A 17,312-nucleotide genomic window follows, 5' to 3' on the forward strand; every position below is an offset into this window, starting at 1 on the left:
AATGGAAGCTTCCAATGAGATCTTAATCACATTACCTGCTCTTTTGCTTGTGATTAACCACGGTCGTAAATATACTTTTTATATTATAACTTTATATATATGTATATTTGATAGGTAATTGGCCGAAGCCTAGATTTATTATTATTTTATCATTATTTGTTTGAGACTAATTACTATTTTTTGTTAAACTGGAGTAGACTTGAACCCAATACCTCCCGAATGAGAGGCTCAAAATTTGCCATTGAGTTGTAGGTTGTTGCCCATATTATAACTTTATATTATTTTAAATATATTTAATATTTATATATCATAATATTGCATTTATATAAATTCATATATCACAATGTTGTAATTATATTATTGCAATTTATATTTTTAATATTTGTAATCTTTAATATTATATTATATATATAATTTAATGATTTTTTAAACATTTTATTTTATCTAGTCGAATCCAAGCCCCCTAAAATTGAATTCACGAATCCATAAGCCAAACTGGGGTCTAAACCAGAATAGGCAACTTAGCATGAAGGGTTTGTTTTTGACTTGTCGAAGGTTTACTTGCTAAAGTTAGGGCATCCCTATTTTTCAGTTCTAACCTTAAGTTGTAGTTCCTTTTCAAAGCTTGGGCACTTGTACTTGTTGTAATGACCATTTTTCCCAGGTCTTAATTAACAACTAGCATATCAAAGAAGTATAGTTAATACTTCATATTCATAGGAAGATAGTTATAACAGATAGGTTCATGTGAAAGAGATTAATGGTTACAATCAGTTAAATGATAATTTCATAACTAACTATTGAAGATACCATCAATCATAACTAACTATTGAAGATATTGTCAATGAATTTAACACGAAATTTAAAATCTACATACTGTAGAATTTCAAACTGAAATCCGTCTAGGGATACTTTTGCAAAACTCAGGTTAGTCCATAGATACTGCATTTATCGAAATGACAAATACCATCAAATACCACTATATCATTTAGGGCGTCAAATACCATTGTATCAATTAGGGCATCAAATACCATTGTATCATTCAGGGCATCAAATACCATTGTATCATCCCTTCTCCTTCCATTGCTAATCATGGCAATAACATACAGTTGAAGATACGTTCATATTCATTATTCACATAAATGAAAGACAAATAACAAGCCATCAGATAAACCTATCTCTTGCATATAGATATATTCCATGTTCAATTGGAAGATCAACTGATCTAACTGGTTACCAATTTCATTGACAAGAAAAGTTGTTTTCATTTAAAGGAAATAACTAAATCAATGATATAAATCAATCTATCATATCTTCTACTTGTATAAACATCATAAAGGTAAAATACCTGTTAGCAACAAATGTTTGAATGCATAATTTATCTTTGTTTGGTGCATGTCTTGACGTCTTGTGGAGAGGGGAAACATTTTCAGGGCCTTAACCTCCCAACCGCGGACCCTTAATTATCCCCACACAATCTCATTCGAGAAAGGTCCTCCCTACCCAGAAATAAACATGGAACACCTTGTCCTGCCACTGAGCATCTTGGTACTTAATTCCACCACTCGACTTGGCAACAGGGTGTATGAATTGGACAAACATAAGCTTACCAAAAAGTACTTTAAGTAAATAAGTTATAATGATGGTTCTGATTTCTATTCTTTCTTTTTGTAGGAATCCCTTTCACCTCTTCACTCCCTTTCATTGGCCATTCAGCTAGGGTGAGTCCTTGGTATTTGATCATTAATGGAATCCTTCCATTAGCAGCTCATTGTTGATACTCAGCTGATGCAAAGATGATAATTCATTATTGACGTTAAGCCATCTTTGTGACTCAAAGACCTCACTCTTGTTTAATTAGGAATTGTATCATCAGAAGTAAAGGACAAACTATTCAAAGATAAGAGACACACACTGCATATTCGATTTGATTATGATACAAAATAGTTTGCCATAGATATTGAATAAAATAAGGAAGTTTGGCCGTAATGAACTGAACATTATTAATCGATTTGTATCATAGATATTCTTTGATGAAGAACAATGGCATATTTAAACCAATACTTAGATAGATTTTTTGACATATATATAAGATAAGAGCAGAGATATCTATGTAACTTGATCAATGATAATATGACTTGGGTAGTCCCGACTGGCCGGCTCACAATGTTCTAAATAGTAGAAGGCCAAAGTGGATGTCTGATACAGAGAACCTGTATGACAACAATGCTCAGTTTCACATGTAGTGATGGGAGCCGAGTGAAAAGAATAAAAATGAATAGAAAGAAGGAGCCAGATGGAAAGAAAGAGCTGAAAGGAAAAGAGAATGGAGTTGTATATATTTCTTGGCAAAGAGAGAAGACTTAAGCCGTGGCCCAAGGTGGTAGTTAAAACAAGATCATCGGTTTCTTGGTTCATCGATTCAAACATACGAAAAGGGGCGCCAAGTGTACTCAACGTCTCTCATAGAGACTTATAATTAAAGCAAATATCAAAGGGCTCCATAGAAGAGCTATAAAAACAAATATATATATGTTATTTTCAAAATGATGTCATCATGCTTTCATTATGTCCAAGGTTGTGCTTATTAAAATACACATATCTATATCATGGTGGCATCATACCTTTATACATATATGTGTATATATATGTATGTATGTATGTATGTATATAATGATGAAGAGACTGAAGACACCAACATAGAACAACAAAGGTAATGTGAATTTGATAATGATAGCTATATATTTTATATGTTTGATCAAGTAGCTCATGGTATAGTCCAACGTACACTCTTGCTTGCCTAGTCGTTTACCCATGGCAATTCAAGGTTCATACCTATTTGTCTAGTGATGGTGGTGCCCCTGTGCCCAATTCTTTTATGACAATGCTTCCACCCCTTCGATGTGCTCTTGTAGGGAATTTTCCACGATTATATCATATTCCTAAATATAATAACAGTTTACCGTAACAAGTTATTATTCATAAACCATTATTATTTATAAACCATCATAACGGCTAACCACCATTCTACTTCCCACGATGAATAACCAACTTTCTAAGATTTCAAGATAATCAAATAATAGCATCATAACGATTAATTAACATGTTATCTTCATATGAAATTATAATGATTAACCATCTTACCATTTCACATGATCATAGCAAATTTTAATTGTCACTTGACTTCACGTGAAACCTCAACAGATATATGAACATTTTAAATTGGGTCAAAATTTGGGAATGTAACACTTGTAATGGTATGTTATTGTGATTTTGAGTCCCATTGACTTATTGTTATCATTTGTGGGTATTAAGATAAGTTTACACCCTCAAACTTTCTGTTAACCTGTACCTTTTTCATTCTTGCATTATCTCCAGAATTGGTCAAATAGACTGTATCTTTAAATGCAGATTTAACATTGGTTCTTAGTCTTGGGGAATTTGTGCTGTATATTTAGTGTTGAACTACAGGTGCAGAAGAATATTTTATGCTTTCCCTAAAAGCATAACTGTGATATCCCCTTTCCAAAAATATTTAAAATTAGAAAATAAAATTAGATAAATAATAATACAATATAATTTCAATTTTGTGAAGTCTAGGAAAGAGACAAAATTGACAGAATCTATTGATTATGTGTTCAATGCCTATATTCATATACAAAATAAAGCTGGCAGAATACTGGAGAAATTATTGGTGCCTTGTCTAATATTCTGTCTCAAGATGATTGCTAACATTATACGATCTGTCCGATATTCTGAATAGCATTTCTCTACAGGCTGCATGAGATCAAAGTGATTAGCTTCCATTGAAGATAATAATACTATCCACAACTATTGTGGACCCGAACTCGTGTGACCAATTCGGATAATCTGTCAATATACCCTCCCGTAATGGTCATTGTCTAGTTGCCATCTTTTGGTCACAAATTTTTCAAAACATTTTGCTGCTGCTGAGGCTCTCCCTAGATCTGTAGAATGCCAATGACCAAGAGCAGCCAAAATTTGTCTAGAAAAGATCAAAGAAGGGCGTCCCCTTCTTCAGAATCCTTTGCAAGTACTGGATTATAGCCCAGAAAACAGAGATAAATAACAATAAGGAAAAACAAAAACAGAAAACATCAACACCAGAAATACCCTGGGAAAAACCTTCTAGAATGAAGGGAAAAACCCAGCTAGACAACAAAATATCATTTTATTGATCGTAAAATTCAAGTGTACAATGCCATTCATTAGATGCGATATATATAATACAGGAGAGACTCTTCACGTTACAACGGAAGGTCTCTTGAAATTCCCAACAATATAACTCTTTATTACAAATGCAACTTTTTGAAATTCCATGCCTTAGTGCATGTTAAATGACACGTCTTTATCATCAACGTCCTTTTCAGTTGAAGGTGACTATAATGGAATTAATGTCCAGAGATAAAGATTTTTATTGCAGCTACAAACTCCAACACTCCCTCTTAGTGAGAGAGAAATCTTTAGCTGAGCAGTCACACAATGCTGCAACCAAAATGTCAATAATAAAATCTAATCTCATAGATCCTATAAAATTTCATAGAATCACTCCACATGAAAATCCTGCGAGAAACACAACCAGATTCTCTTATGACACTAAGAGAACAATTTACTCATTGAATCACTCAACATCTAAGTTGCCGGTACAGGTACGGGCATAGGTACGCATATGTGGGTACGGCAATTTTTTGGGAGGGGGTTTTGGGTACGTCCATGCAAAAAAAACATATAAAATTCACACATACATACATACATACATACATACATATATACAGCCTGAAAAGTAGAAACAAAACTAACTACCATAAATATTGCACTGGAACATTTATAAATTATATTGATTTACTAAAAGTCTAGTATCATATCAATTTATCAAAACTTGAATGTTATTATAGATATATCAAATTCATTATACATTGGTTCAACTGTTAAAATAATATAATTAGTAATCAGCGTTGTATGGGTCATCAACAAAATCAAGATTACTGGAACCACATGCAGCCCCAGTATCAACAAATTAGTTCACTCAGGATCTACATCCCACAACTTTGTGCCCCCTTCCTTGTACTGATTTTGTTTTAAAGTGAGGAGGCGCAAGTTGGAATGCACATAAACCAATTCTTCTGCCTTGCTTGCTGCCAATTGGTTGCGTTTCACTGAGTTTAGGTCAGTCTTGAATTTGGGTCGAGCAGTAGAAGTTTCCATTATGCTGTCTACAAGAGCCAACAGGTTAAAAAAACATATTAATAATACAATATTAAATATAAAATAAACAAATTTAATTTATATTATAAATGTTAAATAATAAATATCGAATATATATTAAGATTATAACATTACAATGTATAACAAAAATATTATTATATAAATATTATAATATTTTAGTCATTATAATATTACATAATACTATATTACCTGAATATTTTAAAAATTTACAAATTAAATTTAAATGTTATATATAATTTAATAAAAAATTTAAAAACTTACTATATTAATAACTATATACGGTTTATATTATATATAATATTTTAAAATTTAAAACATCAAATAAATTTTAAAACAAAACATAAATCATTTTAATACATACCTTGATACCGGTAATGAACTTAAACGTTGGTTGCAGAATGAACTTGGAGGCGACACAGATTTTAAATGCAGATTTTCAACACAGTAGATACCTGTCTGGATTCTCAACTTGGACAAAGATTAACGCAGATTGTTGTCACAGTTGCAGTGGCTACCGTCCTCGCAGCTGCTTCTACTGTCCGACGAAAGGGTTTTTTTTTTGCAGCCGAAAGAATGACTGAGCAGCAGATGTAAAATACTTGCCAGATTCAAATTCAGGGTTTTTGCAAGTGGAAAAAAGTGTAAAAAACAAACATGTCATGTTCAGAAATAACCAGAATCCGAGACAAATCACAGTCAAATTGCCAGGTCATAACAAAAACGTTGGGATATTGGTTGAAGATCGTAAATATGTTTCAGACCTAAAAAAATTGGTTCCTGTTTGATTCCACTGGGTTTTTTGGACATATCTGAATCCAATATGTACCGTACGAGCATTTGAAGCGAAAAGAGGAAGTACTGGTAACTTAGCTTAACATGATAGATCTGAAACAATTACTCATAATCACGGAATCACTCCACATGATAGATTTGTAAGAATCCCAATTAAGCCTTTAATCACAGAGTCTCTCCACTTAAGCTATCATGGATTTACTCAACATGACATCCAACTCCATTCTCTCCACGTGATGTCATCATGGATTTTTTCCACATGATAATCACTCCCAGAGTGAAAGAGTTATCCTAGCCGATTCTTGCAATCTTACAAGAATAGAATCAGGCATAACAAAACCAAGACTTAGTTCCATTTAAGTCTCAAATTCTACAAATACCTCAAGCATTACAAGCATATATGAGAATGATGGGGATTCCATAAGCATTCCCTCTTAATTATGAGGCCTCCCTTTGAAGCTAAATCATCTCCCTCTTAGTCATTGCTTTTCTTGTTGCATCCTGCAATGAAGGGAGATTAGTAAACCAATCTAGCATGTAAGGAGATGAATACTGAAAAGAAAACATTCTTACCAGCTATACAAAAATTATAAACAAAACCTATCCTCAAAATTCCTGATTTTGGTGATGGAGCTGATCTAGCCCAAATCTCTAGAGTATACTGGTACAAATAGCTATTTTATAGTCACATGCATAGCATGAATCCAATATTCTCTCCTCTTCGCTGTCAGATAACATGATGCCTTCTTGGCAATATCCAGCTTCAGACGTACATAACATTCTGACATTACCAAAAGAAACATGCTGCTTATGGTCTCCACCTTCTTGAATGAAGATTCAATGACTTTGAATCATAATAACGATAATCGCGGCAATTCACGTGATTCGATTCAAGCCAAATGATTTTTTGTGAATCGGTGAAATCAGCGATAAAGGGTTTATGAAATAAGTTAATAAATTTCAAGGGTTTTTAAAATTTGCTGATTCGATTCTGATTCATGGCCGATTCGTGATTCGATTCGGCCTTGCCGATTCTGATCCAATTCCGATTCTTGTTACTTTGCAGTTGTAATATCATAGAAAGTTTTCTAATATGGTATTTGTTCACGCTTAATTTATTCTCATCATTTAATCACCTAATGATTTGTTCTCACTATCCCATCACCTAATGATTTGGTCATTTACAAATCCTGTTTATTGTCTGGATCCTTTCAATGTGATATTTAATTTACTTAGATCCAAATATTTCTTTGATCTCTCTTCCTGTCACATGCAATAATCATATTCGAGTCTAGATTTTCCTTCTTAACACATTGTGAGTATGAAATCTATACTGAACTTTTCTGCAGTGGAAATCTAAAAAGTCGGATGCGTGTATTGGAAGATAAAATTCACTTAGCTTTCATAGCCATGTTTCCTAAATAATTAAGGTCTATGTTTGTAATTTAATACATGTCTAATTATACATAATCAGGTACAACCTAAGTGCTTTTTGTTCATGAGATCTTAATGGGTTTTCATATTTCTATCATTTAAGTGTTTACATATTGATGTTTATATTGTCCTCAGGTAGAGGTTATTCACGATTGTAGCATTTTAGCAGCTGTTGGGCAGCGCATGGCAAGTACACCTGGAGTTAGTGCCACCCTTTTTAATGCACTGGCAAAGGTATATCTGTTTATGAAATCAGCAGCACTAGTTGCCTCAATAAAATTAGAATTATATATGTGATGTCTATGTACAGAAGCTGAGAATGCCTTATGTAGAAGTGAGATTCATCTTTATAATTGGTCTAGAAGTAGAACTGTTACTCCTAATTCTTGGCAACCTTCTCTTTATAGACCTTAACAAATCAAAGAAATATCCAGGAGTGTGCCTAATTGCAATAGATGCTTCATTGTTTTCTATGCTTCATTGTTTTCTCTGATAAACTATTATTTTAGTTCACTGAATTTTTTATATAAATAATTAGCATTTTTTGCACATATTTTAGTTAATAACAATTTTATTGACATTTTTACAGGCCAACATCAACATCCGGGCTATTGCCCAAGGTTGTTCCGAGTACAATATCACTGTGGTTGTGAAGAGGGAAGACTCAATTAAGGCCTTGAGGGCTGTCCACTCACGGTTCTATCTTTCAAAGACAGCATTGGCTGTAGGCATTATCGGGCCAGGACTAATTGGAGGAACTTTTCTGGATCAGCTTAGAGATCAGGTATCTTTTAAAAATTTGTGGCCTAACTGTGTTTTTGTTTCCTTGCCCTGGCATGTTTTCTCTTTTTCCCATCTCAGATATTTTTGGATTTTTAGGGAGATGAGATCATATTCAATGTAGAAGTTATTCAGGATTGGATCCTATGCCAGTTGAAGAATGCAGTTTACCATCCATCCTCTTATGGAGTGATCCATTCAACAATTTCAGCATTCACTCTATCTATCATGATGGAACCATAGTCTCGAGTAATTCAAGCTTGGAAGATGAAAGTATGACCATAAGTTGATTATTAAGTCTGAGCTCCAAGCAATCCATCATCCGACCAAGTAACTTCAAAGCTGTAGCTAGTCAATTTTTTGTGAGAAATCATGGAGTCAAATGTTTGGACTTTTTTCCTGGTGCATAGATATCTTTGCTAGGATTTCTATGGGTCGCAGCTGCAAGTCTGTAAAAGGGCAATGGTTTTTTTTTCAGGGTTGGGGGTTGGGTTGGGAAGGGGGTGGTGAAACTCTTGGTCTTGGCAATGATTGCCAAGAGAAAGAGATTATAGATGTGAATTATTAAAATAGGCCTGCAGGTTATTGTTATGGATCCAGGGATATGATATTGTATTGTATAACAGTGAATAGAGATCCTGACATGTGACACACATATCATAGTCTTCCCATGTCCTTACAGCTATTCACCTTCTTCATATAGACCTAATAACATAATGGAGGGGTTTTATCACTAAACCCATGTAGGCCTCCTAGTTGCCTAATCCAATTCATGACTGAATACAACTAATTTATACACATTGAAAGATCCCCAACTGGATTTGAACCAAAATTCTGAAGTTGTTTAAATTTTTCCAAGTTTGTTGAATGTTTTTTAGTATTTTACAGTTTCTGGTTTCTAAAAGTTTTTTCATGTTTTCTTATTTATATTTGGATCTTTTTAGATATTATGAAGAATGCAAAGATTGAAATTTTGTTAATTCCATAACTTTCAATCATGCTGATCTGAGTACAGATCGTACTGATCTGGTCTTGCATTAAATAGGTCTGAAGTTATTGTATTATCCTCTTATGGATATCGGTGCCTATCATGAAGTACTAGTTTAAATACTTACTAATCATTCTTAGTTTAGATACTAAACTAATATTTGCATGGAAAGTCGCCAACTTTAAGAAGATGATTCAAAGGAGACTTTGGAAGGGACATGTCCTTTGTAAGGACATGCCCTTTGATCTGTATATTTAATAAGGGTGTGGTTGAAGTTTAAGGACACACAAGAAACAATAAGTCTGCTCCTTAATCAATACTGCCCTAAGACGACTTGCAGAAGTGAAAAACATTTCGAGAATTATATCTCTCAATTCATTCAAGACTGAACATTGAAGATTATCTACAACAAGCATTTAGAATGTATAATCTAAGTTTGATTCAAATCAGAATTTTGCAGAAACTTTACATGGTATCAGAGCTCTGGTAGTTAAACCTAGGCTCTGCAAATTAAATAATCAGACTTGATATATATCTAGCATCATTCTCCTATCTTCGATGGCATACATAATCAGACCCGAGGACAGGTTTGATGGGAAAAAACACTTTGATGCTTGGAAATTCAGAATCATGATGATTCTTGAAGAAAATGATGTAAAACAATTTGTTGATTCAGCATTTAGACAATCTACTGTTGAACCTCATAAAACTATCTAGAGTAAAGGAAATAGAAAAACCATTTAGATCATATTAGATGGAGTGAAAAATGATATTGTACCCATGCTAATGAAACATCAAACAACATTTGATATGATGGATGCATTACTAAATGCATATGAGTTCAACAATGCAACTAGACTTCTCGCACTAAAAAGGCAACTAAATCACATACAAATAAAGAAGAGAGAATCGATGAATTCTTACTTCTTAAGGGTTGCCAGCCTTAGAGATGAACTTGCAAGTATAGGAGCCATCATTAATGACACAGAACTAACACTGATGGCTATATGTGGATTACCAGATTCATGGGAAACATTTGCACAAGGAGTAAGTGCCAAAGATAATCTTCCTGACTTCAATAGACTTAAAGGAGATTGTGTTCAGGAAGAATCCAAAAAACGTAAGAAAGGAGAAAAATTGAAAATGGAACATGAAGAACTTCATGTTCTTAATACAAATTCCTATAAAGACAAGAAGAAGCACTTCAAGAAGAAAAAGGGTAATCAAAAGAATGACAAACCTAAGAAAGATCTATTCAAAATAAAATGCTTTAGATGCGAAAAGTTTGGACACTATAGATCTAATTGCCCTGAGAATTCTCAACAGCAAGTGAATTGTACAAACGTTACTAGGGAAGAAGATAACTATGATCCTAAGAATCGTCTATTGTATTTGGCACTATCAAATGAAGTCTCAAGTAAAACATGGGTGATTGATAGTGGAACATTTCTACATATTACAGGATACAAAAAAACACTAGACTCTATATAAGAAAAAGTTAATGGCGAAGTCACCATCGGTGATAATTTAGCACATTCCGTCAAAGGAATTGGAAATTGCACTTTGAAACTAAAGTCGGGTAGTTCTCTTCTTCTCAAAGGAGTACTCTATGTACCGGGAATAAAAATGAATCTAATCTCAATCACAACACTTGAAGATGATGGACATAATGTTGTATTCATGGACGGTAAAGTCATAACTTAGGCTAAGAAATCCTCATTTAAGAAAACAAAATTGATTGGTCAAAGAAAAGGGTATTTGTATGAATTAAATTCAGAACCTAGTTGACCTATTCAAGCCTTAATTCATGAAGCTGTTGATATAAACAAAATATGGCATAGAAGGTTAGGACATTTAAATTTCAAAACCTTATCATCTATGGAGAAGATGGTTACCGGTTTACCTAAACTGAATAAAGATCACTCAAGCATATGCAAAGGATGCTCTTTGGGTAAGAACACCAGAAGTCCATTTTATGATATCACTAGAAAAACTAACAATGTTTTAGAATTAATCCTCTCAGATTTATGTGGACCTATGTCTGTTCCTTCTCTTGGAGGATTCTGGTACTATTTACTTTTTATAGATGACTTCTCTAGGAAAGCTTGGATTTACTTCTTAAAATGCAAAGAATCAGAAGAAATCTTGAAGAGATTCAAAGGATTTAAAACCTTAATTGAAAACTTATCAGGGCATAAAATTAAAACTCATACGATTGATAATGGAGGGGAATACACCTCAGATTTGTTTAAAAGGCTTTGTAAAGAAACAAGAATTAAGAGGGAGTATACCGTTCCTTATAACCCGCAACAAAATGGGGTAGCAGAAAGGAAGAATAGAACAGTTATAGAAGCTGCAAGAGCTATGATATTTGATCAAAATCTAGAATATTATCTTTGGGTAGAGGCCTCTTGTACTGCTGTCTATATTCAAAACAAAAGTCCTCACTCCTACCTTAGAGATAAAACTCTTGAAGAAGTCTTTACTAAGGTTAAACCCAATATAAGTCATCTTAGGATTTGTGGGAGCCCAATATATATACATGTTCCAAAAGAAAAGAGAACTAAGTTAGAACCCTCCTAGAGGAAAGGTGCTTTTGTAGGGTATAGTGAAACATTTAAAACATATAGGATTTTCATACCTGGTCAGAAAAATATTGAACTTAATAGGGATGTAATTTTTGAAGAAGATTTAGGATTCAAAAGAGCCCTAAGTTCTGAAGAACTCTCTCCATTATCTAGTTCTGAAAGAAATACTGAATCTGAGTCTCAAAGGGAGAACATTGAAGAAATTGAAGATGAAGTTCAAAATCTTAATCTTGAAGAAACTCAAAATTTTAGAAAAGACCACTTTAGGCCATTAAGACAGTAGAGGAAGCACAAGACTTCGTTGCACCATCCGGAAAAATCAGAGAAAGCAAAAGACCCAAAGGATTTTCTAGTTATACACTAAACACGAATGATTTGTCTAAATCAATACCAACCAATGTTTCAGATGCTATTAAACATACAGCTTGGAAGGATGCTATGATGAAAGAATATCAATCCATTGTGAAGAATGATGTTTGGGAAATTGTTCCTAGATCGAAAGGAAAATCTGTTGTCTCTTCCAAGTGGATATTTAAAATAAAGCATGCCATTGACGGTAACATTGAAAAATATAAAGCCAAATTTGTACCCAGGGGATTCTTTTAGAAAGAAGGAATTGATTATGAAGAAACCTTTGCTCCTGTTGCTAGATACACCTCTATAAGAGCTGTCCTAGCTATTGCAGCATCGAAGGGATGGAAAGTACATCAAATGGATGTAAAAACAACATTCTTGAATGGAAGAATTATAGAAGAGGTATATTTGGAGCAACTTGAAGGATTTGAAACTTATGATCCTAAAGTTTTAGTTTGCAGGCTCAAGAAAGCTCTCTATGGGCTTAAATAAGCTTCGAGGGCTTAGTATGAAAGAATTGATAAGTATCTCATCAGCTTAGGATTCTCCAAAAATGAAGCCTATCCAAATCTATATTATAAAAGGGATAAAGATGATATGGTAATTTTGATATTGTATGTTGACGATTTACTAATAACAGGTGATGATCATCTCATAGATCAATGCAAGAAAGATCTAATCAGAGAATTCGAGATGAAAGATTTGGGACTCCTTCATTACTTCCTAGGGCTAGAAGTACGACAGAATTTTGACAACATTATACTTAATCAAGGGAAGTATACATTAGATATTTTGAAGAGATTCAGAATGTGGAACTGCAAGTCTATGTCTTCTCCAATAGAGACTAATCTTTTTATAGATTCTACTCCCTACATACAGATGATTGGGTCCCTTATGTACTTGATAAATACAAGACCTGATACTTGCTATGCTGTTAACGCCTTAAGTCAGTTTATGTGTGAGCCAAAGGAGTTTCATCTAGTTGCAGTCAAACACATTATGAGATACAAGACACTCTTAACCTTGGGCGCAAATATGTGAAAGTTGACTTGGATTTACATGGGTTCACAGACTCAGATTGGGGTGGAAGTGTTAAGGATAGAAAAAGTACTTTTGCTACAAGCATGGTCACATGAAGGTTGAATGTCAGAAACTTTTAGTTGCCCAAGCTAAGCAACCTGGTTCGCAATCCAAAGCAAACAATTTAGAGCACATTGAGTAGACAAAATCTGCCTTTTACACCTTTGTGTCTAAAAGACGTGCAGATCATGTGAAGTCGTTTTCTTGGTACATTGATTTAGGCGCCTCTCGTCGTTTCACCTATCACAAAGACTGGTTTATTGACTATCGACCTTTTTCAGATTTAGTTATTTTTGGTGTCAAGGAAGAGTAGATTGTTATCGGCAAAGACAACATTTAGATTTAGTCTGCTAGGAGGAATCTCATTTTCCTCGATGTGTACTGTGTTCCAGGGATGGAACTCAATCTACTCTGAGTCAATTAATTGCCGTGACACTCCACTGTTGGATATTATCTCCAGTTCACATCATTGCACCATCACTGATAGGGATGCTCAGTTTGTTGTTGCAATTGTCCTTGAGGATTATGGTCATTTCAAACTTGTTAATTCTAGTGATTTCGAAGACCTAGCTATGGCTGCTCGACGGTCTTCTATCAACTCATTTTGGCATCAATGGTATGGGCATTTAAATGTGCATTAACTCTCTCAGCTTTCTCGGAAGAGCTTGTCCTCAGTTTGCTAGAGATTCGGACTCAGCTTGGAGTTTGTGATGCATGTCATGCTGGGAAGCAACATCACACACCTTTTCCTGTTGGTGAATCATGACACGCTTCTCAAGTACTTCAACTTGTTCATGCCGATATCTGCGACCCTATGGCTACTCCTTCTGTTCTTGGGTCTAGGTATTTTTTGTTGTTTGTTGATGATTTCAGTAGAAGATTTGGGTATATTTTCTTAAAAAAGAAATCAAATATGTTTACTATATTTTAAAAGTTTAAACCTCTAGTTGAAAAAGAGTCGAGGAAATCTATTATTACACTTAGAATAGATAATGGTGGGGGGGGATTTTTTTCTATTGAATTCTCAAACTTCTGTGATACTCATGGCATCAAGCACTAGTTAACCAAACCCCACACACCATAGCAAAACAATGTAGTTGAATAATGGAACAGAACAATCATCGAGATGGCTAGATCTATGCTCAAACACAAACATTTTCTGAAGAAGTTTTGGGTAGAAGTAGCTAACACTGCAGTTTATGTTTTGAGTTAGTCACCCACTATGGTGGTCAAAGGTAAGACTTTGGAAGAGGCCTAGTCAAGTCACAAGCCCAAAATCAATCACTTGAAGGTTTTTGTCTCTCTTGCCTATGTTTAGATCCCAGATGCATCACGCAATAAGTTGGATGCCAAGAATCAGAAACTCATGCTTGTTGGATAGAGTAGTCTTCACAAAGCGTATTGCTTGATTGACATTAAGACATCTCATCTCTTGTACAGTCATGATGTAGTCTTTGATGAGCAACAAGGACCATTCATGCTCGTTTCCCTTGTTATTGATCTAGTAGATCAGCCTATAAAGGTTCATGATTTGGGAGGTCAACTTCAATTAGACCCACCCGATGGGAGGGTTCCAACAACTCTTGTAGCTCCAGTTCTACTAGTGATTCTTGTACAGACACCTTCGACTTCTCCTGCTGAATTGTTGATGCGAGTTTTGTATCACGTACATAACATATTAGCAATTGAACATTTGATACAGAGTAGCAAACATACAATTCCTCTCTTGAAAAGTTAGTGCTCATGGGATATCATAATAACTCCAATGTTCCTTACTCTTGTGGATAATCGCTTAGTTTTATCGATGTGATTTGCTGATAATCACGTAGGCGGCCTTACGCTATTCTTTCGAGGATGACTTGGACTTTGGTGGGATGAAGGTGATGGTGGCTCGGTTTGTGAAATGTGCGGGTGGCAGATGATGGTAATGATGATGGAGGATGTGTTTGCCAATGGTGATGTTGATGGGAAAGTGCTGGTGGTGGAAGGTGAATGGATGTGTTCTAATACTCGACCTACTCTAACTTCTTTCCCTAAACTTTGACTACCTAGCTACTCACTATTCTACTCCTACTCCTATGAATGGAAGGTTAGCAAATGGATGGGGATCAAACCTAATGAGAGCTGACCAGCGGCCTCACTTCTACAAGTGCAATGATTTAAAGGAATAATAAACTAGCTTACCACACAAAGCTTTCCAACCAGCCACTCGGATGCTAGTGGCCTAGTATTGATCCCTATCAAACATTTACCAATGCTACCATACAACTATCCATCTATTTCACTCCTACTTAGCAACTTGAAATGAAACCAACTTTAACAACTTGAAAGGAAATCTAATTAAGTGGAAGTAGAAAACATGCAATAACACCCAATGTTCTTAATCAACATGCAAATCGCAACAATGAAAAAGAGAGCAATTTTGGTATTATCTTCGCAACAATTTCTCCAACCCCTTTACAAATGAGAGCAAATGGCCTTTTATAGGGGCCAGAAATACAACGGACAGTGGAGATCAAAACAAGATCAACGATCTAGATTGGATCCTCAAAACCCTAATTAGGGTTGCCACCCCATCGACCAATGAGAAGCCGCCACCTCATCAGTTGACTAATGAAAAAAGTGCAAAAAGTGACAACCAATGAGAAGGCATCAAAATGGTGGCCAATAAAAAATAGACACTTGTCCTATTCTAGAAGAAAGGGAAATTGCCACTTGGGCTTACATCAAATGATCTTCTAATATAAATCTTCCTTTTTCTTTCATCTTCTTAGCTAAGGCAATGAACTTAGCTAGCCTTTCGTTAACTTCTTCCATAGGAGGACAAGGTGTGTGCTTTGCTCTGAGTTCCGTTGACTTCGCCACGCCACTTGCTGCTTGTAGTATCCTTTCGTGATCCTTCTCATATTCTTTTTCAAATCCAATAAAAGCATTGAGAGAGGAAAGGGTGCCCAAATGCTTCTTCTTGATCGCAACCTTTCCTAGCTCATCCAATCTCGATCCAAAATCTGTCTCATTGATAGCCTCTTTGCCAAGGGGGATTGTCCTTCCTTCAGTCTTTCCCTCATTCGTATCATGTCCACTGTACTGATATAGGTGTCGGTTATTCTCTTCATTTTCGAGAAGAAGGGAGTTTTGGGCATCATATCCTCTTTGTCTTTCTTAGTGTTTGTCCGCTTGGGATTCTTACTTGCACTAACATCCTCCATGCTTATCGCCCTATTACGGGATGGTAGAGTGGTGGACCAAAAGGCAAGAAGAACCAAGAGGAGCAATCCTTAGACTAGAACGAAAGAAAGATGTCAGCTTAAGGACCCCTTGCAACTCTAGATGATGAAAATTCACCTTAACCAATAATCTTACAGCGACTTTTCGGAATTAGGACTTGACCTTAAGAACTTCAAATCCTTTGCAAATCAAAAATTTATCATGCAATTCACCTCCAAATAAAATTACCCAACCTAGGGCAAAAATCGCAGCCTCTTGAAAAAATTAGAATTTTATCTTCCACAAATTTCAGCTCCCACAAATTTTGCCAAGCAAGAAGAGTGCGGATTTGCTCTTGCAAAATCACCAACACCTTGAGAAGGAGAAGTGAGAAGTGAGGAAGAAATGGGAGAGAGGCCTCCTTTTATACCCAACTTTCTTATTCCCCCCAAGCTGGCCGACTTGGACCTTGGGAGAAAGAAAAACAATAATTAATGCAAAATTATGGCCCACAATTAAATACTTAGCTAAATATTAATTTTGCCAAAATGAAAATTGCCTTTTAAAATTACCAATTAGTTCTAAATTGCAAAAGGAAATTAAATGGTGCCTTGGAGATGTTCAATATTTCCATTTAATGAGGATTTAGTAATTAATACGTCATTAAAATTGGATTTTGGCTAACCAAAAGCCATTTTTCAATATTAAATTACTAATTTCATTAAAGGCAAAAAGTTTTCAAGGCAATTTTAATCTATTAAAGCCATTTTTTTGCAATTTTTACCCAAATCGATTTTGCTATGCCAATAAATTTTTTTTTGACCAAAATAAAATAAAATTTC

General features: G+C 34.8%; 1 protein-coding gene across 1 annotated transcript in view; it reads left to right on the plus strand.

Annotated features, from left to right (window-relative positions):
• The window catches only part of LOC149533467 (bifunctional aspartokinase/homoserine dehydrogenase 1, chloroplastic-like), a 135,662-nt gene that overhangs the window by 25,729 nt on the left and 92,621 nt on the right, over window positions 1-17,312 (plus strand). The window contains exons 10-11 of the mRNA XM_089804683.1: window positions 7,609-7,707; window positions 8,063-8,257. Of these exons, the coding sequence (XP_089660809.1) occupies window positions 7,609-7,707; window positions 8,063-8,257 (294 nt within the window). The remainder of the gene's footprint in view (window positions 1-7,608; window positions 7,708-8,062; window positions 8,258-17,312) is intronic.

Source organism: Cupressus sempervirens, chromosome 10, assembly GCF_028749045.1.
Source record: "Cupressus sempervirens isolate cs-2001-9-10 chromosome 10, ASM2874904v1, whole genome shotgun sequence".
NCBI lineage: Eukaryota > Viridiplantae > Streptophyta > Pinopsida > Cupressales > Cupressaceae > Cupressus > Cupressus sempervirens.